This window comes from Chaetodon trifascialis, chromosome 7 (assembly GCF_039877785.1).
Source record: "Chaetodon trifascialis isolate fChaTrf1 chromosome 7, fChaTrf1.hap1, whole genome shotgun sequence".
Classification (NCBI taxonomy): Eukaryota; Metazoa; Chordata; class Actinopteri; order Chaetodontiformes; family Chaetodontidae; genus Chaetodon; species Chaetodon trifascialis.
The window spans coordinates 18,878,065-18,902,621 of NC_092062.1; the positions used below are offsets into that span (position 1 = coordinate 18,878,065).

The following is a 24,557-nucleotide window of genomic DNA, read 5'->3' on the forward strand; positions in this document are numbered from 1 at the left end:
GCGCCCCAGCCTTCAGTGTCTTCTGAAGGCCCCGAATCTTTCAGTTTCAATAACTTCAACTTTGTATATTTTCCCCTCATGATCTCTGATTGGACAGGTAACTCTATAGATCAGTTCGATTACTAGGAAAATGTCGCCATCTATTGGTCCTAACACTGTCATGAGGGGTTGCTGTCTTGTGTGTGCCATGTTTCATGCAGCCTGTTCAGTCAGTGAGCGAGGTTGCAAGCCAGCTCTCCCGAGTCAACCTCGGCTTCCAGCCACAGAGAGTGTTTCAGGATCATCAGCATCAGCCAGTGAAGCGCAGACTGATGTTTCAGGATTGAGAATCTGCAGCTGTAACACTGAGGCTGATGGCAGTGAATTGTTGCCACCTAGTGGCTGACTCAAGTCAGTCAGAGGGAGGCAGACTGGTGGCCAGCTTCAGTGCCCCAGATGAGACAATTGTTTTGTGGGGCTTTTTCAAGACAAGCACAGGAGCAAATAGAAGATTTTAAGGGGGTTGAACTCCATTTAGCTTTTTAGGTCAGTTTTAGGCTTGTGATGTGCACACTGCAAAAGCCTTTTAAAAATTTGTTCAGTAATATGCACAATTAAATACAATATCAACTGAAATATTGAGAGGGCTGCGCCTACATTATTACTTAATCATATGGTATGGCCCCGTGTTAGATTTTATTTCAGTTTGTATAGTCCTTATTTGGGAGAAGGAGATGGAAGTGCAAACAGGAAAGAGACATGAGACATTTCTACTGGCAGAATGCACGTTCTGATGCCTCAAATCACTTGCATTTTGGCTCTTCATCTCCTTGTGATAATTAAAACAAAACCATCACCTGATAGTAGGTTGATCATTTCACTTACTGATCAAAAAGCCACGAATGCATGACCAGGCTCCAATTTAATCAATACTCTGAAAAGCATCAGCTTTGATTACAATTTCTTCCCTTTCATTTAAAATCGGAAAACAAAACAATTTACAATCAGGCCTCTCAAACCACAGTTACCTTCTAATTATTGTATTATGATACTGAGTGCTTTTGTGCTGCTGATGTTGTTCTGCTTCTATCCACACGGTGGCAGCAAATGTACCATAATCAAGTGGGTAATGAACAGAGGAAACAAACCCACAGCAATAATGTAAGTGAACTATATAACGTTTATTAAAATATATAAAAGACAAAATACATATATGCATAATTATATCCATGGTGAAATATGCATATACAGTATAATAATTATACAGTAAAATGTGTTTACATATATAGATTTTTTTATACATATAGAGAGATATTTTTGCATTAAAACTGGCAGTGGTGATTTCATATACTCCCCCCCGACACACACAAACAGGAAACCCCTCAGTCCACATCACATCAGGCCTCCCTGAGGAAGGAGCCTCTGTGAAAAGCTTGAGGGCAGCAGCACCTTTACACCTGAGATCCATGTTTTGGAAAGGTCTCACACAGAACAACACACCTACTCTTGACATATAGCTTCCAGGGACTTCAACCAACAGTATCAGAAGGGAAAGGATGTCACATCAAAAGCCCTCTGATATGTTCCTTCCTGGCATCTTGTGCCCTTGATGAACATGGGTAACAATCACAGCAGCCCCATCAGAGAATCTACGAAAACTTCAAAACTGTGCCACACATCTTTTGTTATTACACAGTAACTTCAGAAAAACATCTTTCCGGTCCAATATCATCTGCCATCACACTACACATTCCTCAATACATCTAATCTCAGGATATATCTGTATAGCTTGCAAGAGGAGAATGAAAAGATCCTGGACAGAGTGTGAGAAACTCCCATGGGATGACGTTTAGTCCTTCAGACTGGTGTGGTTGATCGTGGTTGGTCCTGTACAGTTTCAGTCACAGCACACTAAAGGCGGTCATGTCTGATGGTAATGATGGTAGTGATGGTGGTGGTGGTGTTCGTGGTGATGGTGGTGCTCGTGGCGCTGGACCACAGGAACCACAAACCCTGGGCTCCCAGGTGGACCGGACGCCTGCTCTCTCTCCAGGCTTGGCAGTACAGAGGGCACAGGGGGTTGCTGCTGGGGGTGGGACTGAGGCGACAGTGGGGTTTTGGATGGGGACATGGCCTCTCGGGCTTTTGCTCTTAGCCGTTTGCTGTGACTGTATTGCAAAGGGTGCTGATGGTGGCTGGAGGACTGGGTTTGGTGTGGCAAGTGGTACACATCCTGACCCCCATGTCCTGCTGCGCTACCACTGTGCAGCATGGTTTGCACAGGCGGGTGATAGCCATGACATTTAGTGGATTTGCCACCTCCGCTGCCCCCGTTATTCCCTCCACCTCCCCTGTAGGTTCCCTTGGGAGATTTGAGGAATTGTGTACCCTTGCTTCGAGATTCTGTAGGGTTATAGCTATCGCTGATGACCTGTGAGCGGCGCTGGTTAACAACTTGGGTTTCTGGTTCCTGGGAGCGTGAGCGGCTCTGGTTCTGGGAACTCCGACCATGAGCCTCCTGAGGTGGAAAGGGAAGGGTGGTTCCTGAAAGACAGAGAAGAGACACAGGGTCAGTAATTTATATGACATATAACACTGGGTTTTGAGCTGCTGTTTTCACTCTGCATCAGCACAGAATAAAGACACTTGCCTTCGAATCTGGAGGTGTAGTTCTCTATACCAGCCAGGTCCAAGTAGTGATTCCTTCTCTCTGTGTTCTCATCCACACAGTAATGCTGACCCTCGGCTGTCATCTCATTGCTCTGCCCTCTGCTGCTAAAAATGTGCATGATTAGTGGACAAATGAGAATACAAAATTATTACAATACACACAAGGATCAGCATTTAAGCACAGTAAACTTGATGTGTACTAACCTGATGTAGGAGGACAGCCGCTTGTCAGATGAACGCCCCTCTTCCTGGTGACAGCGATCTGAGTAGGGAAAGTACAAGAACTCAGACCAGGAAAAGGTGTTACGCAACATGCAGACTGAAACACTCAGTGGCTGTTTTTTTCACATACTATCATTACAGTTTGCTACTTTTATTGTTTTGCGCAACCTAAACTGGGTAAGCCTTCAGAGGAAATGCAAGAAGTCATCACAATTTAGATGATTTGTTTGTATTTTATAGAATAACAACTAAGATTTGGCATGTCCAGAAACATTTGTAGACTATGAATCAGGAACTGTGAACAGAGGAACAATCTGAACATCTGACTAAGGAACAAATCTGAATATCAGAGTCAAAACTATCCCCGAAATCAACAAATATCAGGGGATACTGAGTTGGCTCACAGCATACAGAAACAGTACATCTTGTCTGAGGTGTGATGTTGTTGTCATCGTCATGTACCTGTTCCTGTTTCTCTTCTGTGGCACCTCGGCTCTGGAGTGACTGTCAGTTTGACGCGCAGAGTCTTGCTCTTATTATGGCAGGAGTGGTTCACAGAGGCATCCACCACATCATAGATGGTGTGCATCAGACTGGACATGTCCTATAGTGACAGATAAAGACACTTAGCAAGTCTGTAGTCCTACCTTTGAGAGAAAAACACTTGAAAGAGACAAACTATCAATATGAAAAATAAACAGTGTATGAAGGAGCACACAGCAGCAGCGTGCGCATGCGCGCGCACACACACACACACACACACACACACACACACACACACACACACACACACACACACACCTCTTTTGTAACTTTCCCACTGTTGTCAAAGTCATACAGAGTGAAGATCCACTCCTGGCGGTTGTCATCCTCCACAGAAACGTCACACTCCAAGTCCTGTGGATACAAACATGTACTTAATCATATTTTCTGCACATAAACAGTTTCAATCCACAACTTTTTGCTAGTCGTCAGTAAAGCAATAGTCCTTCTACAGCACGTCAAAGACAAAACACGGCAGCATTTATGACGTCAGTGCGCAGTAGCGTGCGTCCCATTTCACCGCCATCGTCGTTGTCTTCAGTGTGATTTGTAAAGATTTTTCAAAAGGTGTTTCAGTGTTGTTTTCCTGCATTCTTCATGAGAATTTACTGTTAACAAGAAGGATTCAGGACACTATCCCCTCTGGTCACATCAAATCGAGCCTTGCATGAATCAGCGTGCACTTAATAAGCAGGTACATTTAAAGGCAGCCTTCCCCTGCAAAAAACAGTGTTGGACTCAAACAATCCCTTTACATGATTTCATACACCTTGAGAGCAATAGAGCAGAGGCTGACTGAAACTCCGGTTTCCAGCAGGTCACTTATTAGTTGCCTTTACTTTGTGTCGGTGGAGCAAAGAAGAAAAAGACCACTATGACCTTGTCTTTTCACCGTCCTCCAGGAAAAATGAGCACAACCACATTTCTCAGTTACAACTTTTTGGCAGTAAGGTTGATTCAGATGTATCTAGTAACATGGCCATAATTGGAAAAATAAACATTTGGACTAGAGCCCCTGCTGCAGGCATGGCGGAGAGCTGACACTGCGTGAAAGGCAGTGAGCATTTACAAGGGAGGCAACCCCAGGGAGAGAGGCAGCCCTTTATGGTTCTATAATATCTCCTAAGCTCACATAACCAGGAGTGATCACCAAAGGGCAGATCTAAGCAGTTTATTAAAACACAAGTATAAACATTACAATCTATTTATTCTATTTATTGGTCCCTAAATTCAATCAGGATACGGTCTGGAGCAGTGTCAACATACAGACAGATGTTCTGACATACAGCTGCAGCCAGGACAGAGCTTACCCACCGTCCATTTATTTCCTAACCTGTGTTTAAATAGTTTTCACAAAACAATTTCAACACTCAGTTCTCTTCGCTCTTGGCAAATGGTTCAGAGAGACCTTCAGCGTTCAGTTCAGCGCTATTGATCTAATTATTATTAGCTCATGTTGCATACGCTTGAACCTATTCACCACTTTGAATTTTTGTTGCTCCTGTCCCAACATGTTTGAAACGTGTTGCTGCATCTACTTCAAAATGAGCATATATTTGTAAAAATCAATGAATTGATGAGGTAAAACATTAAATATTTTGTCTTTGTGCTGTTTTCATTGATGATTAGAAAATGACTACATTCAGTTTTATTCCCGTTTCACACAGTGTCCCAACTCTTTGGAATCAGGGTTGGACTGTTAATGGAAACAAAACCACATCACAGCACTGCTTTATTTCAAGGTATTATATCTGCTTACGTCCAGACTGATGCGTTTCTTCCCGGTAGCTTTGGTCACATCTCTCAGTATCTCCCGCTCTCCGTCCTCTGAGTGCAGGTACTGCAGGTAGCTTTCACAGCCCTCAGCCTTCTCTGGAGGAAGAACCACTAGCAACACAAGAGGACACATTTTAAGCACAAAAACACTGATTTCTCGCTTAGAAATTTTGTGTAATTCAGCGGCCAGGCATTGTTCTTCATAGTTTTACAGGGGTTTGATTTGTACTGGGTATCATCGCGGCCTGCATATCTCAATTTGGCCATTAAGTTAAAAATCACTGCGCAGATTCATGGAGTTTGGTAAGATCTGATGAAAACATGGTAATGATCCAAATGTCTGCCATGCACACTTTGCACAACAAAGATCAAATCAGAACTGGCTTTTTTGTTAAATTATGTCTACACATACAAGGACTGAAAATCACCAAGAGCCAGCAATATCAATAAAAGTCTATATACAGGTCAAATATTCCAAGTTCTGAATGATTATGTGTACATGGAGTGGATGATTATGCACAGTATATGCATGTGTACATGTCTATATTTATTATGAACAGTGTGCAGGATTTATATTGACAATAGCAGTTAAAAACTGCATTTAAGTCTGTAAAATAATAAAGCAGCAAAAAAAGGTGACGCGGATAAAAGACTATAATCCAGTTCAACCTGACTCACTGTATGCATCCATCAGAGGAGAGGCCATCTATCTTTTTCTCATCAATCGCTATACTGATTGAACATGAAGTATCATGAAACAATAAATGCATACAGTGATGTCATACTGATCTATATCTGTCAGGTTTCAGGTTCTATTATTTATGGAATCATACATCCATCATGCAATGTTAGATGTGTTTTCTGTGACTGTTGTAGCATGAAGTGCATCAGTGAGCAAGAAAACATCCTTCTCAACCTACCCTCTAGGGGACAGTGTTGATCTGTGAATTGTCCTTCCTTCTGCTCGCCATTTGGAAACTCCTGGGACAAGGAAAGAAATGAAGGGGGGGGTTCAGAGATGTAAGTGAATCTACAGTTCAGACCACAGACACAGAGAAAACAAACAGTTCCAGCTAAAGCATTTCCTACTCAGATGAGAGGGAGGGGGCTGGAGGCTCCGGCGCGGCCAAACACTTTGAACATCTGCACGCTTATTGTGTTTCACTGTCTGGGACACGGCGAGCGCAGCCACAGCCAAGCTTTCAAGATTCCTCCAAGCCCTTCAAACGGACTCCTTGCATCCATCAAAAACTCCATAATGCACTTCATCACTGGGGCGCTCTCTCTCTCTCTCTCTCTCTCTCTCTCTCTCTCGCTCTCTCAGCCAACCTGTTTATTCTCATCCTGCCTGAAAGGAACCCAGTGAGGAGAGTTTGATGGAAGACACCCAGAGTTTGGGAAAAGCTTTTGTTGTATTTCATTGCTGAAAACTTCACTCTGAGAAGTTTAGGTTTATGTCAAGCAAAGCCCACAATGAGCTCTCAGCAGCATTCGCATATTTATTTTGAATGGAGAATAATTGCCAGATGGAAATTTCCATGCAGATAGGATGGGGCTGATTAAATATACAACTTCATGGCCATAAAACAAAAGCCGGACAAAGGGGTGGAAGGGGGAAAAAGCTCCCCTGTCATATGTGAATAATCTATATCCTGAATAAAACAGAACCGCAATGTATTCATAACCATCCCACACATGTGCTAATGCAGAGGCACACGGAGGCAAAGGCAACAGGGTCTTACTGGTCTCACACACACACACACACACACACACACACACACACACACACACACACACACACACACACACACACACACACACACACACACACACACACACACACAGCCATTCTTAATTACAACTGGATTGTGGAAACAATGAAAATTAAGTGCAGCACAGGCCCTAAACCACAAGTATTTAAACAACAAATGATTCATCTTATTTACGTCATTCTCAGTCCGCTAAGCTGCTCCACACACACTTTGAAATGAAATCTCACCAGATTGAATCAAGGAGGCCCACTGAAACGAGACAAATAAAAAACAGATAGATGCTAGAAAACAAAAGAACTCCATGTACCTTCAACAGAGCCGAGGCTCAAGCGAGAGTCTGAACATCTGCATGCGTTTAGGTGAATGAGCCCCCCTTTCCCTTCCCCTTCCCCTCTCTCTCACAGTAATGACAGCGCCAGGGCCTGTGGTTCTATTTAACAATCTCAGAGCCCGTCATTATTCCTCACTTCAGAGGATGATACCTCCAGCCTGTAATCTGGCCCTGACCTTCACCGCTGAAGGGGGGGAGCGGGTTGAGTGTCAGGGTCAAGACTCGGACACCCCCCTGTAAATTGGCCACCGGAGACAGTGAGAGAAAACAGCAGAGGAATGGGAGTAGAGTCTTGGGGAGAGGCGGAGAGGGAAACAGGAGAGGTGCAGGAAGTAAGCGGGAGGAGTAAAGAAGAAAGAGAGGAGTAGAGGAAAGAGGGCGCAAATGAGGAAAGGAAAGATAAGAGGAACAAAGATGGGAGAGGAGAGAAGCCAATAGGAGTAGAAGCAGAGGAGGATGTGGTTTGTTAAAAGGGAGATATGGCCTATCTTCTGCTTACTCCAGTCCCCGTGAGTGCAGTGGAAGAGGTGGAGGTGGGTTTTTACAGACTCTGAAAGGCTTGTGGGGAAGGTGGAGACAACTGGTACCGCTCCCTGGGCCCCAAACAAGCTGCAGTCTTTAATCACCAAATACACATGCTAGAAACCAGACGAGTGTATGTGCATCCCCGCGCAAAAGCACACACACAGTTTCCATCTTTTGTGGTTTCTGCAGCCAAGTTGTTGTTTCCTTTCTGCACTGGATGCTTTTATCTCCTCGCTTTGTACCGAGTCCCTTAATGAAGGGCAGTGTGTAAGGAAGAAGAAGGAGTTCACACAGTTCTGCAGCTCAGAGGAGCATCAAAGACAACCACTGAGTCTTTCTCATCCTTGTTCCCATGAGGGAGCAGTGCAAGGTATAAGCACCTCTAAATGGAAGACAGGATTCGCCGTTAAATATAATGAAACAAATCAATCAGACGACTTGCCAAGAGCGATTCTCGTCTCTAATTAAAATTCAGATATCAGGAGACGTCTTGCTGAGAGCACAAGGAGGGGACCAGCAGGGCTTGTGTTGAACACATGGTTCTCCACCCACCATCACCACCAGCACCACCACCTCCACGCTCATTACATCCATCGGGGGAACTAATGAGAGAGCAGGCTGGGTCCGACCGCAGTCTGCAGTTTAACATCTAAACACATGGCATCTCCATCCACATCGCCCACGGTGTCGGGCTCTCGAATCTGCCCACCACATGTGTAATTAACTGCTTTCTGGCATCTAGCAGCTCTCATTCTTTCACTATCAGATCACAAACTGCTCTGTGGGCTATGCAAATGAGTTAGCTTTTTGGAGCAAAGTGCTCCTCGTTTTCAACCGGTGGCGTACACCTGAAACCTGTGATACACACATCTACACACTGTGATGTTATATACGGGGAGGACAGATGGAAAAGCGCATGTGTGGGACAGACGCTTCAACAACACTGACAAGGGGCTGTATCAGATCTCAGTTGTCTTAACAAACAGTGCATTGGAAATATGCGCTGACAGTGTTCCATGTAAACAGGTTCTGTCTCCCAGACGCCTTGACATAAGAGACAGACAGTGAGGTGTGTGATGTTTGTTCCTGTTTAATGCAGCAGTTCTGCCAAGCTTCCCTAAAGCCTCAGCCTACTGCCAGACTTTTATGTGGGATAGGGTAACCAGGGGAAGCTTTCATAGCTCTCTACCAGGTGACATCAGACGTCCCCCAGCAGTCTCTCTCCCTCTCTGCCTGCCTGCCACCCATCCTCCCGCTGGAAAACACTGCACATCTTTGTTCTCGCTCCCCCCCTTGGTCTCAACCCCTAAATATAAGCATGCACGCTTCTTTTAGTCCATTCTTCAAACCATACGATGCACAACTGATTTTGAAAATCACATCTTCAAAAATAGGGGAGGCTAACATGAAGATTGTTTACACAGTTCCTCTGGCCTCGGGGTACAAAATATGGCAACTTGATCAGATCTCTTGATGCGTATCCAAGCACAAACATATGCTGGAAAAAGTGCAAAAACAGGATACTGTGTGGAAGCGCCTCCATGTAATTTTGAAACTATGTGGTTTTCTGAAATAGTTCAGATATCAGTTATCATATTAAGTCGCAATTAGTTCACGGATGACTTTTACTGCACAGACGGTGCTAACTGTATATTAAATTCTGCATTTGTGTTTCTCCTTTTTAACCAAACCAACAATCTCATTTAGTATTTCCTTAATTTCATGCAAAGAGTGTCTTGAGAGATAAATACTGAGCAGCTACCGCTGCGAGTTCTACAGGATGTTTCTAGAAATACAAAGTCACCTGGAACTGACACTTGGGAGGGCGCCACAGGAAAGCCTTGATGACCACCAGCCAACCAGCTCCCAGTGGTCATTAATTGGGGATGATTGTGGGGTTCCCCAGTCATTGAAAGTGAGGACTAAGTAGTATCAATATAAAGAAAGGAACACCAGTTCGTAAACAAACTGCATACTCTTCACCGCAGAATGAAACTGGAGAGGGAGTGGGGCCATTGAGAAATAAAAGCCCTCCATTCCAGTAGAAACCAACCTGGCCTTGACTCAAAACCAGATGTGAGCGGTTATACTGAAGAGAGGCAGAGTAACAGAGAGGGAGATGAGGGGTGGAGGGAGGGGAAGGGGCTGGGGCTGAAAATATGGGGAGCTAAAGAGAGAAGGCCAATTGCACAACTTCTGTCTCTTCTCTTGCAAGACAGTAAAAGAACAATATGTTGGTCTCTTGACGCCTGAACAGAAAGCTCTCTCTCCTTTTGGTTCATCGGGCCTCAGCTTTCAGACCAAGTCAGGGTAATTATGTTGCTCAGAGTCAACGGAGCAGATTGGCTCCAGCTAATATTGAGTAGCAATATTAAAACAAACAGTGCTGCATATACTGCTGGATTTGAGTCAGCCTGCATAATAATGTTCATCGTGATCACAATATAAACACAAGCTAAAAGCGTGTTTTTATGATTTTATGCTTGTAATTATTGGATAACTAAAACATGCTTTTGTCCACTAATCAGGTTATTTTATCTATGTATCAGGGTGTTGTGACATGTCTTTCTATGAATGGAAATGAGATCAGAGCAGAATGCCATCCTGTCATCTGGACTGGCCCCATGTGGCCAAGATGGCCCAGATATGGCTCTTTCAGGGTAGCAGGACTCTCTCTGAGGTCAAACAGGAGGCAAGACCTCTCCCTTGGCAGGACATGAATCACTGGGGCGAAGTCTCTTCGGTCCTAGTATAACAACAGCTGTGGGGGGAGATGAGCATGCTTGCCCGTCTATGTAAGAGCAGCACGTAAACCACTGAAAGTCACCCGCTCCCCTTCAATCAGGAGAGACTATCTCCTAAACTCTGCACGCCCCTCCAGTCCGCTCCTCACCCTATCGCTGATCTTTCTCTCACTTGGATTATGACCTGCTGGATGGCATAAATAAAGATTAGCATCACTGGCTGACCACCCTGCATCTGTCACCGGTGCTGTAATCAGCTTGCCTTCATTAAAGCGGGCTTTGATAGGAGTCTGATGTAATGTCATGCCCTCCTCTCAGCTGTCACACAGGCAGCTACTGTACTGTACTGGACACAATGTGCTTCATACCAACGACTGGAATCACAAACATGAATCTGGGTTAAGCAAATGTATTAAATAGAGGTTGTACATCATAACACTGTTAATGTATTTTAGTAGTTACTGGAAAGAGAACAACACAAAGTGCCTGGGCTTGCTGGTGTAATGCAATAGTCTCTGTGTGGACTTTTATGTGACCAATGCCATGTGTTATATCCACTCACACCTTTAATGATCTGCTCAAAGAAAAGTTTAGTAAAATGTGTTCTTGTAACAATCAGAAGTGATGCTGACTTTTTCCTTAACAAACAAAGTTTCAACTCAAGGGTCCATGTCTCAAGTATGGTATGGCATTAAGAACGAAAATTAACTTGTGTTACATAATTGCATAATTGCAACTAACAATTATTTTCATTATCAATATTTTTTTTCAATTAATCAATTAAACATGCCTCAAGAAAAAGCCTGGAACAATTCCCTAGTGCTCAATGTGACATCTTACACAGTCCAAAACCCACATCCTCACATGTGAGAAGCTGTAGCCAGCAAATGTTTTGGCAAATGTGCTTAGTAAATTGCTTAAACTATATATATATATATATATATATATATATATATATATATATATATATATTTATTTATTTATTTATTTATTTGTTTGTTTTTTTTTACAGATTTTCTTCAAATTGATCAACCTATGAATTATTTCAGCTTTAAAATGAATCATATGCTGCAGCCCCAGATGCCAAAAAGTACACAGAAACCAGATGGGACATACACAGTCCAGATTTCAAACCGGCACTCACAACCTGACAAACAAGAAAGAGGCGAGTGCACAAGGCGACGGCATATCAAAGCAAAGTGTGGGACAGGCGGTTAGACTCAAACAGGATGTTCCTCTGTTTCTGGCCTCCATGTGAAATTCTGTAAGCTCCCGCGCAGGCCCCTGGCTCTTAAGCCCGGCCAATGGGGAGCGCGCCCAGGCCGATAAAGCTGAGGGGATTTGTTCCACATTCCACAGGCCCTTTAAACAACACACTGGATCTGAGAATGCCAGGTTGTGGGTGAGGTGGCTGCAATGCCAATCCCATTATGGTCCAAAACGACTCCACCTCTCACGCAGTCACGGATCACCCTCCACAAGTGTCCAGCCGAGCAGCATTTGAAAGCGATCAGCTGCAATCATCTCATGTAGCCAGGGGTTTAGTATAAATCAGCTCTTCACACTGATGGTCTGTCAGTTACAGTCAACAAGGCTTTGTAAGCACCTTTCCACCTCGTCCTCTTCTGCCGGGTGAAAACCATTTCAACACAATCACTCTCACCTTTAAGGGCGCTTTTTGTGTACTGTAGTTAGTGTCAGGTTGCAGCTGTCTGTCTAGTATTGAAATGTCAGTTATAATTGCTCTCACCTGTGAGATAACCACCAACACCAGTGTTTTCACTGCTCGTTTTGTTAAGCTGCAAAGGATTTGAGTCACAGCTTTGAAAAGCAGGCCTGGCAGTTCATAGGGGCGAGGCTCTGTGGTTGGAGGCTGGTGGAGCTGCAGGCGTTATAGTGCTCCTGTGGGTGACTGAGAAATGTAAACAAACCATGTTGGGGAGGGACAGCTGCACGCCAGTGTGGAAGAGAAGCATCATTGCCCATGTAGAGTGGTTCCCAACCTTTTCATCTGACGTAACCCCACAGTGTTGTCAGATGAAGTACCTCTTCATCAGCACCACCTGTCATGTTCCAGATACGCTAGTATAAATGCATTCAAAACTGCATGTTAAGTGGGTATTGTTACAATAATCTTTCATAAAATAATCTTTCATAACATTGAAGTGTGTAACTTTTAATTATCTTACAGTTCATGAACTATTTCACTACTGTTAATTATTCCGCAGTTTTGCAAAGTATTTCAGCTGTTTATTGAAGAAACACTTGACAATTTGGAATTTTTAATCCAGAGTAACACTTCACAAAGCAAGTCATGTCAATTAAGGGAACTTGGGATCTCAGTACTATTTAGTATCTTAACAAAGCAATAGCGTACGTGTTTGCTTTTGGCCCGCGTCCCACCATTGAGTTTCAGGTGTGGCCCTCCAAGGGAAAAGTCTGGGCGCCCCTGATGTAATCCATGACAACTTTTTGGCTGCTCACTTAAATATGGGGCACTCCTGCTGCTAAAGGCTGGTGGGCTGGTGGAAGAACTGCCCGCTGGTTTCCTAAACATGTCTTCCGTCAGGATAAAAACAGGTTCAGGGTCAAAACCACAGCTCTACACTCCACTAGTTACTGCTCCCTTTGGGTAACTTACACAGAGAAGTACCGATCCATATGACTGACCGCGATAAGAGGAGCTTTTGCGGCCGTGACCAATCAGCCAGTAATGTAGCATGAACTCTCAACATATCCATCTGGGAGGCATACAGGCCAAACAGAGACGGACGGCTGTTGTGCTATACTATTATTTCACTCAGTCTTCAGAGGGAATCAGGCTCGCCGGCCAGAGACAACCAAAATACAGAGTTCAGTGCAGTAGGATGCAACAAATAACCAAGGTAGACAAGCAAGCACACAGCCAGGGCCCCTAATAACTCATCTGCTATAGCCTAACTATTCCCAATGACTCTTGCCAAACCTCAGGTCCTAAGAGACACCACTGGTTTGCATAATTGGTACCTTTCCTCCTTACTATGGAATATTTAAGGCTTGAGGCCACCCTGCCAACATTGTTTGGGTAAAAAATGTCTTGGTTTTGCAGACTGCTGCAGTTTTTGACATTAAATACCTTAAATTTGACATGCAGAAAAAAATAACCGCTGCATATTCAAAGTGGCCGCTCCTCTTTTAGCTCCTGTCTCTCTCTGTGTTGTTGTGTAACTCTCTCTGACTGTCCGGTACCGCTGTCTCCTCCAGCCAGTAAGGATTGCCAGTCTCAAAGACCACAAAAATTCTTGACACTGCAAGAACAGGCTTAATTCCAAGCTGTGAAGTTCCTCACAGGCCTGGAACTGGACAGGGGGTCATCCCAGGGTCAACACCAAGTGTTTTCCTAAGGATTCCTAAAAATACACTCCTGCTGGGCTCAGGAAGCAGAGGAGACTCCACGATCCAGAGATGATGTGAAGGAAACCTGGATATGTGAAATGGATCGTTGCTAAAGGGCCACTGACTGTAATGATTTGGCATATGAGACACAACTTCCCATGAAAAAGGGGACAAAGTTGAAAGCTGAAGAGGAACAGATGAGATGTAGAAAAGAAGAAAGTAGCACATGGGGCAATTACTGATGCACCAACATCATGCAAAGCTCATTCATATTTCTGTTGAATTATTCTCAAAGAAAATTACTGGTCAAAAAAATAAAAAAGGATGTGAGGGCATGCGTATGATGAATTACTTTTGAAAACGTTGCTGCAAGACAAGAATTTTAAAGCCTCACGGTGCAAACCATGAATTATAATTTTTAATTGTGACACATAGCAGAAATATGCCAAGTAAAGATTCTGAGGCCAGAGTCTGCAAGAGTGCAACATCTGTGCTTCGTCCTTTTGGGCTGAAGCTGCCATGTGTGCACACGTTAGTGACCTGACAGACTAGCTGTGTGTGTCTGAAACACTGTTCCCCAGTGTGAAATTCTGCAACGTAATTCATCCATGGCACAAGCAGAGATCAAAAGGCTATGGTGCAGAGGGCAGCTCAGCAGAGTGCACAGAGAGCTGCTACTTTCACAGCCATAATTACTGGAAATCATAGCTGTGAGGCTATATGAAGTGAGCATGAGCACTAAGCTGCATTAGCTTAGGTCGACTTGTATATTCTTATCTTATCTCACGTGTAAAGCTACAAGACTGATGGAGTCTTGTTCTCGATCACACGGCAAGTCTGGAGGCGGTCCACTTAAAAGCACTAAGTGTGACTCTCAATGTTTGATAAAAGTCCTTGAAAGACAATTCATGCTTCAAAAAGCAGAAGGGGCTGATGTGCAGTAACACCTTAAACGCTATGAGATAATCAGGTGGTGCCACGACAGAGCGGTTCTCAAAGCCAAGCACATGACACTGTGGGTCAAAGTTCAGATATTCTGATACACTGGCATTCTTTAAGTGATAGGATCAGTCAGCCCCTATCAACACAACCAAGTAGCTGCTGGTTATAGAGAAAGACCTTGCAGATCTACTATGTCTGAGAACTTTGCTGCATTCATTTAAAGGCAAATCTGCTTTTACTGTCACTATTTGTGCCACCAGCTTTCAAGAGCAGATTTTCTATGAGCGAAAGCCTTTTTTTTGTTCTTTTTCAATACATTTTGGTCACTGTAAACTGAGGTTTCCTTTTTTATATATAATGCTACAAAGGTCACTTAGCAGCAATATCATGAAATAAAATCCTGATTTAGAAGAGTGTGTTTTCTTTGTGAAGCACCTCCTATGAGCAGATGGTGTGTCTGAAAGGCTCTCAGTGAGGGGGGCAGGCATCTCAAGGAGAACTGCTGTTTATTTGAAATGAGCCTTTAGGTAAACAAGTTACATGGCAGACAGGGCCAGGTCAGCTTTTGAAGTGGACGGGGCTCAGGAAAGAAATGGGTGGGGGAAGAAAAGAAGGCTGCCTTCAGAGGAAATGAGAACAGTGGCCTCTTTCAGCACTGTTTCATCCTCTCCCTCCCTTTCTGTCACATATAGAAAGAGCACAAAAGGTGTTTGGGTATAGAAATACACCACGACAGACTGTGAGAACCGCTGAATTCTTATGTCTTCTGAACATATTCGTAGAATCATTCCACAATCATTCTTTTACCAAATTAAATTCCCCCTGAAAAATTACCACCCATGACAAAAATAAACCACTTCCTCTCAACGGAGACCCATTGAGGGTTTTGATGACGGGAACAGGTTTGTGTAACAAAAGCAACTTTGCAGCCATTCCCCATCGGAGCGGAATCTGATGTGCAGAAGGAGGGCCAGGCCTGTGCTGTCTGCAGAGCCTGGATCCAAGCTTTGAAGCTGCTAGTGTGTTTCAACAGCTAACCACTTTCAGATGGGACTGTGGCGTTTTATGAGCTGAGTAATAGCGATACCTACACATGTGCAGGCTTGGGGTCCCAAAGAGGGGGAGGCTCAGCTCAGAGCTCAGAGAAAGATGCCTAACTCCTCAGGGGTCTGGGTTTGGGTGTGTTGGATAAATCTTGTGCTATGGCATTCTGTATATGAAACTGGAAGACGGGAAGATGGATGTTGTGTAAAGTCTGTTCACCTCTGAACACAGTTCTGCCATGAATTCCACATCTTTTTCAAGGTTCTTGAACATCAAATGAACTTAAGGCACTGGCTCCTCATGGAAGAAACACTCGAAATCATGGCAATACTCTCATAATCTCATGCAGAAGGCCTAATCTATGTGCAAAGAGTACCACAGCATCCGACACCACAGAGCATCACAAAGAGTAATAATGCCAGCAGCATGGAGTGCCCTCCACTGGCCTGTTTTTTTTTTTTTTAGCATACAGGAAGCCACGGTTTGTGGTGGGTGGTGTTTCACTCTCCGGTCTCAAACCTAGCAGGGCGTCAGGTTTAGGAATGTGGAGCAAGGATGAAGTTTCGAAGCATTCAGGGGTGACTCCAAAGGCTTTTTTTTAAGAACACAGAGAGTGAATTTTATTTACCAGTGGGTCAAAAGGAGATGCAACATAAATAGAGGTGTTCATGGCACAGATTTATGGTCCAAGTCATTCATAGCTGCTATTGTGCTGCACTCTTTGTTTCCCCTCTGCTTGTATTGTGGAATATATGTCAAGCTAGCCTCTGACCTTTGTGGAGTCAATCTCAAGTTTCCCCTGGTTGAATTCATAGGATAACAATCTCGTGTCCAAGAGAGGAATCCCCTGTCCCCTTTAAACAAACACGCTAAAACCTCAGTATTCCTTTCAATCTGCAAATATTTAAAGCAACAAAATATTGAACAAAATGGATCTGCAGTGTCTCTTCCGATCAGGTTAAGCTGTATATGTATAAGCTATGCATTGACTCTGAAGGTTCCATTGTCCTCCCCAAGCTCCTCACATGAAATATACTCAGTGAATTTGTCATTTAAACAGTGTAATCAATTAACAATGACTGTAATGACAGCATATAATAACACCACCAACAATCATAACTGAAAAAATATGATATTCCCCCCGCTGCTCTAAGGCTTGCGAAATGAAGTCCACTTGGAAACGAGCTAAAGCTTTCTAAGGGGGAACAAGGGTTTATGTGGAAACATACCTTACACACTAAAATGTAATAACCTTTGAGTCTCCCGGTGTTTTACTTGGCTGGGGAAGCATAAGATCAAACACAGACTTGGATCCAGCAGCCTTTGCCAAAAATGTCAGTGCTAAGCACTGGGCTCCAGCTTCAGGTATTTTCTTTCCCCTGGCAGGGAGTGAGAGCAAAGACACAGACCAGTGTTAACCCTCGGCGGGGCTTGCCCCAAACAGCCACCAGCACACTATCCACTATCCGAGGGGGAAGTGAGGTCTCCCTGCTGTCATCAGTGACCATGCACGTCTAGGTCATGTAATGTCACTGAACACCTGGTATGGGCTCCATTCAGGAAGTTGAAATATTCACGTACAACTGCACGCTTGATGACTCGCAGCAATCTGGTCCTGTAGAGCTACACCGATCTCTCTGAAGTACACAAACAGATATCTCATAAATATCATGAAAAGCAGGGACTTCAAAGCGCAGATGAGGGAGCTGAGATAACTACAAAGGTGAGCGTCATTCTATATGTCTGCAGATAAGAGCTCCAATAATGAAGGAGGTTGAGCAAGTGTCATTTCTCGTCTAAATATATACTCTTGTTTTGAGCTGAAGGAGAAATCTAAATGTTTATTTATGTCATAAAATGATGTTATGGTACGACAAATGCTCTCACAATGTTGCCCCCTTAAAACCAAAACATCCAGACAACAAGCAATTGTTACTTATTACTTATATATGTCTATTTTGAGGGCTACCGTCAGTCTGAAGGTGCACTTTGCCGTTGGAGTTTATGACGGTCTGGGATGATAAACAATGTAATTAGTTACCAAAACTTGCATGATTAATTGTGTCATATTGTTACTACAACCTGCTTGGCTGTGTGATGAGATTATACCAGGCGGACAGACAGTAGTAGCAGTCTGTGGTGGTAGGATCTAAGGTAGCTTGCTGTCTGAAAGTACCTTTTGCAGAGTCTTTGGGCAGAGTCAGAATAGAGTCAGAATATGGGTATTTTTTTCAACTTGGCTCCCCATACAGAGTGAATTCACTTTGACACCGCTGTTGTAAATGCAAATCATGCCTTGATCCCTGCCTCCCATAGACAGCTGCACACATGCTTTTGTTGACAAGCTGAAGGACGTGGAACTGGCAAAGATATCGTCGGAAGCCAAACAACCAGGCCCTCTGACAGGGTAGTGTACTATTACAGGATGTTACAGGACAAAAATGTTTAAGTTTTGCCAAAACACTGCCAGCATTTGAAATCTATTCATTGTTTGCTATGTGTTTGAATGCAGGTTATGTGCGTAATCGAAAAAGATGATGCGGCTGGCGACATGTTATAGGCTAAACTGAACATAATATACATTGAACAGTGCAACTTCAGTTTTCTAGATTGGCCTCTCGCTCACTCTCCACACGCCTGGTACTCTGCAGAAGAACCAGAGGGAGCGAGGGAGGTCGGTGGGACCTGTGCCCACAGCTGAGTGCCTGTTCTCGGCTGTCCTCCCATGTCCACACACCCCTGGGTGTGAAGGTGTGGTCGCATTCTCTCCAGTCTCTTTGCCATGATGCATGTACTGAGAATACGGAGCTAGCTTTGTTTGACACACTTTGAGCGTTACACACCGCTCGCACAAGATCGATGTAACCCAAGTAACAGAGTGCAAGAAAAGGCATTCAGGATACAGAGGGGCAATGAAAAAGGCACCATTCTCCCTATTACAAGTCAGTGCACCATCAAAATTATTCTTATAACTTATGGTTAAATTGTTGCTTTAAGAGTCAATGTTTAGATTACCATCTGGCAAAAACGAACAACTGGCCTCATGCTAAAGGCCTCAGCTTGACATGTTTGATGGCTCTTTGATTTGTCCTGATGGCCAGAGAGACTCCGAGCTCCCTTCGTGAGTGCAGGTTGCTGGCAAATTTGAATGACAAAGTGAGCAAACTGCTTCAAAGTCCTTCAAACAGTATAAATACCCGAAGAAAAATAAACACTGTATCTGCCGGCAGTGTTTGAATGTCTCTCTCCGTTAGGCACAGGCCACACAAACCATTCTCTGCCTCTCACTCAGTCATCCACATACAGAGAGTTAGAGAGGGACTCAACCTCTGACTCACAGGCGAAGCCATGTGGTGATTCGCACTGAAACAGTCCAACATGAAAGGCTGGATAAAACAAGCATCCCGCACTTGTGACGGCTGTCAGAGCCAACCAGGTGATGATGTTTACACTGACAGAGCAGTGAATGTTTGTTCTGGGCAAATGGCAACCCAGACAGAAAAAAAGGCCCAAAAGAGGGGCGTGACGTGCATGTTTAACAGCTGTTACAAGTTAATATTGAAGATGAGATCAACGGTCATCTCAACAATGCAGTGGACAGTGCGTGAGGCCTTTACGCCCCTTCCCCCACTACTCTTAAAACCCCTCAGATATCTCCCCCATGAAAAAAAGAAACACCCTTAAACTCCCACCTCCTCCTCCTCTTTTCCTCTTCCCCGCCACCCTCTCCCACCCCATTTCCACCACAGCCCCTCTCCCTGCTCCAGGATTTTGCTGTACAAACCAGGAACAGATGTCTGCCGGGGCCGTGCTGAAAGACCCCGCTGTTCTGGATGCCAGCCACATGCTTTTCATTCAGAGATGAAGGCTCACAGCTCGCCTTCTTGTGAAGCCAATTTCAAAAAAAAAGAGGTGGAAAAAAACAAACTCTCCAAATGCCTTCAAGTCCCTTCAAAAGCAGTACATATATGAGCACACCTTTTTGTCTCCTCTCCACCATCTATTGCTCCCTGCTAGCGCCGCATCAGCGTCAGGCTTTTTTTTTTTGCTTTTTTTTTGTCATTCGTAGACGTAAGAGAGGCGGAGGTGAAAAATCACGAGATGTTTCTGGCGAGAACATCTCGTGAAAGAAGTCTTCAAGTACTCTTCAGGAGCTGCACGACTGTATCCAGCACACACACACAGCTCCAAACTCAAAAGAAATGACCTCAGTTTGAAACTTGCGGCTGTGTACTGAAATGTCCTGTAGGGTCACAGCCTTAAGATTACCCAGATATCCCGGCGTCAGATCCAAATCAAATACTGCTCACTCAAAATTAACATGGTGACGAGAAGATATACCCAAATGCCCAGCGGCGGAACTGTCCAAACATAACATCCATTTTGAGCAGGATCGCCAAATGAGGATTTTTATACAAGGGGAAAATCTTATTCACAGATTCCAAATGAATGTTAAAAAAACATTAGCTTACAGTTCGTTTAGCGAGCTGCTTGGGAACTCTGCTCTTAAACTAAATTTATTATTGAGGAGTGAGTGCTATGTAACTCTCCGAAAGTCAAAATAAATTTGTGTCTCGGAGCTTTTGGCACATCATTACATCCAACCGAATCCCTAACCGAGCCTTTTTACTTCAAGTGTGATATCATTAACCTTTCAAAGCGGAATAATAAAGGTCTTTGTTGTGGAATTTCGAATGTTGACACACTCCCTCCTCACGGACCAAGTCTGTGGGAAGTTTTGAGACAAAAGGTGGTGCTGAAAGGCTGAATTAGCCTGTCATTATTTGGGCATCCGAGCATGCCTGTTTGAAGCTAAAGGATGAAGCACTGTGGTTGTGTGTGTGAGGGTCTGGACCGCTGATGTGTTGATGTTTCCAGAGGTGAGACACAGTGAACCTTCACAGAGCTCTTCCACTAATGAACACAAGGGTGGATAAGTACAGGGTTAGGGGTTTTCTGCATCGCACATATTCAATAACTACAGACTGGGCTCATTTTTTGGTGGGTGACTCAACCTGTGGACTGCCACTTTGATCTCACCTGTAATATTTCTTCGTTGCACCAGGTGCTTGGACAGGTAAGGCTTGTCTTGAACACCTGCAACATAGTGTCAAAATCTAGGCCGGATGAGCCAAGCCATCCTGCTGAATCATGCTCTCTTTGTCCACGCAGACGACACATTAAGAGCCTATAGCATCACATACTGAGGGCAGCTTACCAGCTGCAGTCTTGAAACATGGTTTGCACCAATATCAATATTTAAACAGGCCTGTGCGTCCTTTGATCTTTTGTTATTTCTTGTTAAAGCGCGGCAAAGCATTCAGAACGTGTTGAATAGAATTGACTGATTTATTGAGGAGAATCACAGGTTTGCACAAACTGATGTTGGGCACAGGCTGTGTTAGCGCTTGTCCCCCCCACTCCTCCCCGTGGTTGTGCTCCATCTCAGCCCATCCCCCAGGACAGGGGCAGGGGGATAGAGGGGTGAGGGTTCGGAGGCTCCACTGATATCAGAGCCCTTTTATAACTCCCAGCTCTGCGCTTTGAAGTCGCAGCCAGACAGCTCAGGAATCCTACCCCCCCCCCATTTGACAATGAGGAGGGGGATGGTCAGAGCTAAACAGTGTGTTTGGCCAATCTCCTCCTGTACCAAATCATAAGTAATTTAAAGTGTCCCTGCTACTCATCAACCATGACTAAGTGGAAAAACTACTATCTGGTGAGAAGCATATGCTAAAACACTCAGGAGAAGAAAATGTGGCTGAAATTGGTCTAAAAACTTCAAATCCCCTTTAAAAAATTATATAATTACTGCTATTTTCGATTTGACTTGGACTTGTTTAATCTTGGTCTAAACCCCAGACATCTAAGAAAGCATAATCCAATAGTTATATCTGGAAACGAGACAATGTAATGTGATCCTAGCAAAGAATTAATTAACGGCATACGGGATCAAATGTGGAAATGGCGGTGCTGTCTTACAGCGGAGATAAGCTCCGTCTGTGTTGAAAGTCATGCCAATAGATGGGAAACTATACAGCATCAAAAGCATCCCCTGGGACATCAGCTAGCTGTACATTAATGTAGGCATTGGCTCATTTCAAACAGCATGAACAGAGCTGTCACTGTTAACGAGCAGGCAGTCACATATTGCCTCTGCTCTCTCAATAGTGAGCATATAAGCTACACATACCATCACTCCCATTCATGATACTGGATTGTTTGGCATTTGATACTTTGCATTAAGGCTGCAGCTAACCTATATTTTCATTATTGGTCAATCTGCAAAAATAGGCATTAGAATTTCCCAAAGCCCAAAGAAATGTCTTCAGATTGCTTGTTTTTGTCAAAGTTATGTCACATTAGAGAAAGAAAAGCATAAAATCTGAAAAAGACTTGATGAATAATTATCACAGCAGTCGTCAATTAGTTTTCTGTCAATTCATCCTCTAATTGTTTCAGCTCTGCTCCGTATCATGCATACAAGCAATGTATTCTATTATTCATATTTTGCTCATGTGCCATTCAAAATCCAGCGTGAAGTTGAGCCATTCTTCACAAGGCGATATTTCTATACTGTTTTCATGAGTATACGTTGCAACAGATGTGACGGCGTTTTACTGTCCACCTCCTCTCAGTCAATCTCAAGTTAGTCTCGCGGAAAGCAGGAAAAGTAAAGGGCTGGCTGGTTAAAAGCTGATAGTTATCCAGTTGCGGTCTGTGAACGAGCCTCTAATGCAACCAACGAATGACGCAAAATAAATCAGGGGCATGACTTTCATAGAAATAAGGGTGGGACCCGCCTACTAATAAGTGTCAAGCATATGCCTTTGGTGGTTTCCCTTCAGGGGAGTGTGAACTCAGACTCCTCTGAAGCAGAGTAAAGTTCTCTTTTAATTTGCCATGAGTGGGCGGTTTATAGCCCTGATATAATCTATAACTCTTCCACTATTACAACCACCCACCTCACAGACTGTCAGTACCTCTGCGTGAACTTCTTGCAGTTTCTGTCAGAGAGCTCGTGGGCTCTTGTACCCCTCAAAACGACACGCTAATTGAAGTGATGTAATGTTATGCCGCAGAAGGCTGCCCACTGGGAGCTGCACTAGAATGGGAGGCATTGAGGAAAAAGACACAGCCCTGAGTCATGATGCCAGCAGCCACAAGAGCAAACTTTATATCCCTCAGTCTGTGAAACGACTACCTTTCCATCCAGTCTGTGTCTGTGTGTGTGTGTGTCTGTGTGTGTGCTGCTTTGCCAAGCCGTTTCACACACGAGGCTCAGGGCTGTCATAACCCCATCCAATGATGCTGGCAGGGGAATAACCGCTGCAGTGTTGTGCCAGAGCCAGACGTGACAGAAAAAACAACAACCTACAACTTTGCAAAGGCATCAGCACGCCTTCACACATGCTTTGTGAATGCAGATCGCTTCCTCTTATGCCAAGAAGTTCTCAGCTCATCTTGGAGGCGCTTGACACTCATCCCATCAGCAAATGCATGCACATGCAAACACCTGGCACACCTTTTTTTCCCTGACAATGAATTATTTTTGTCAATGTAAAAACTGTTAGACCAACAGGAATGTTGCACAGCTTAACAAAAAGGGTGTGATGATTATTTCAGAGAGTAGCAGCCAACATTTTCCCATTCAGGCAGAACAGGATTTAAGGCTCCCCTGTGCCAAAATAAATCATAGGGTTTCACTGATTGTTATTGAATCCTAATTTTTAGTTTTACTCTTGAAAGTACTTTAAAGTCAGCATTGAAAGGTGTTCCACACATTTACAGGCCATTAAAATTAAAACTCATTGGCCTTAGAGTCGTTTCATTCAACTTAAATCAAATCAAATCAAATCAAATCAAATCAAATCAGGGAGTCCAAACAAGATGGTTTTGGTGTTGAGTTGACTGTCACTAATGAAGAAAGAGAAAATAAAAGAGACAATAAGAAAAGAATAAAAAGCCTTGTACCTGCATGTTCTTCAGCTTGTGATCCGTCGCGCTGTACCTCTCACATTCCTCCATCCCTCTCCGGAGGAACGCGTTCACAACAAAACTGTCTCCTGAGACATGGAGAAAACACACCGATCAGCAGGTATGAAGCGGAAGTTCAACCTGTGCTTTAGCAGATCATCACCATTTATAAAGCCCCATTAAAAAAATGATGCATCCTCACCTTCAGGGTTTTCTCTGCGCTTACACGCTTCGGATCCATCACAAACAGGGATGCAGAACAGACAATCGTTAGTTTCTGTACGATATGAAAACAACACTGGATATGCTTTAGAAATGTTGTCATTCAGCACTTTCAGCTCCAAAATTTCTCACCATGTTTTGACTGAAGTTTGCCCATTCTTAAGTCCCTCCTCCCTGGATCAATAAAGGTACTGCGAAATCGGACAAGGATAATACAGTCACTGACTCAACATGGTCACATTGTGTTTGTTTTGCAAGAAGAAAAGTCCAACTTCATCCAGAGGCAGGTAATTAAAACGCGTGTTCATTGAAGCATCAGTTGTTTCTGCGCAGGAACGAGATAAACATGTAGAAATGATGTGTGAGGGAGACAGGGCACTCTGACTGTCTGTCTCCAGGCTTCACTCCAGTCCAACTGGATGTGGGAGCGCTTTG

At 43.9% G+C, this 24,557-nt stretch overlaps 1 protein-coding gene across 2 annotated transcripts; it reads right to left on the minus strand.

Annotated features, from left to right (window-relative positions):
* Positions 1-1,141: 1,141 nt before the first annotated feature.
* Positions 1,142-24,541, minus strand: nkd2b (NKD inhibitor of WNT signaling pathway 2b). 2 transcript variants are annotated; one of them, XM_070966412.1, is made up of 10 exons: positions 24,255-24,541; positions 24,103-24,129; positions 23,898-23,989; positions 6,111-6,171; positions 5,174-5,301; positions 3,673-3,768; positions 3,334-3,475; positions 2,854-2,911; positions 2,630-2,751; positions 1,142-2,523 (listed from the first exon to the last, which is right to left on the minus strand). In XM_070966412.1, exons 1-10 carry the CDS (start codon positions 24,277-24,279, stop codon positions 1,901-1,903), a joined length of 1,374 nt encoding a protein of 457 aa, XP_070822513.1. In that variant the 5' UTR covers positions 24,280-24,541; the 3' UTR covers positions 1,142-1,900. The 2 variants fall into 2 exon arrangements, with proteins under 2 accessions (XP_070822513.1, XP_070822512.1); XM_070966411.1 differs by having other exon boundaries at positions 2,630-2,754; positions 24,255-24,539.
* Positions 24,542-24,557: the final 16 nt, after the last annotated feature.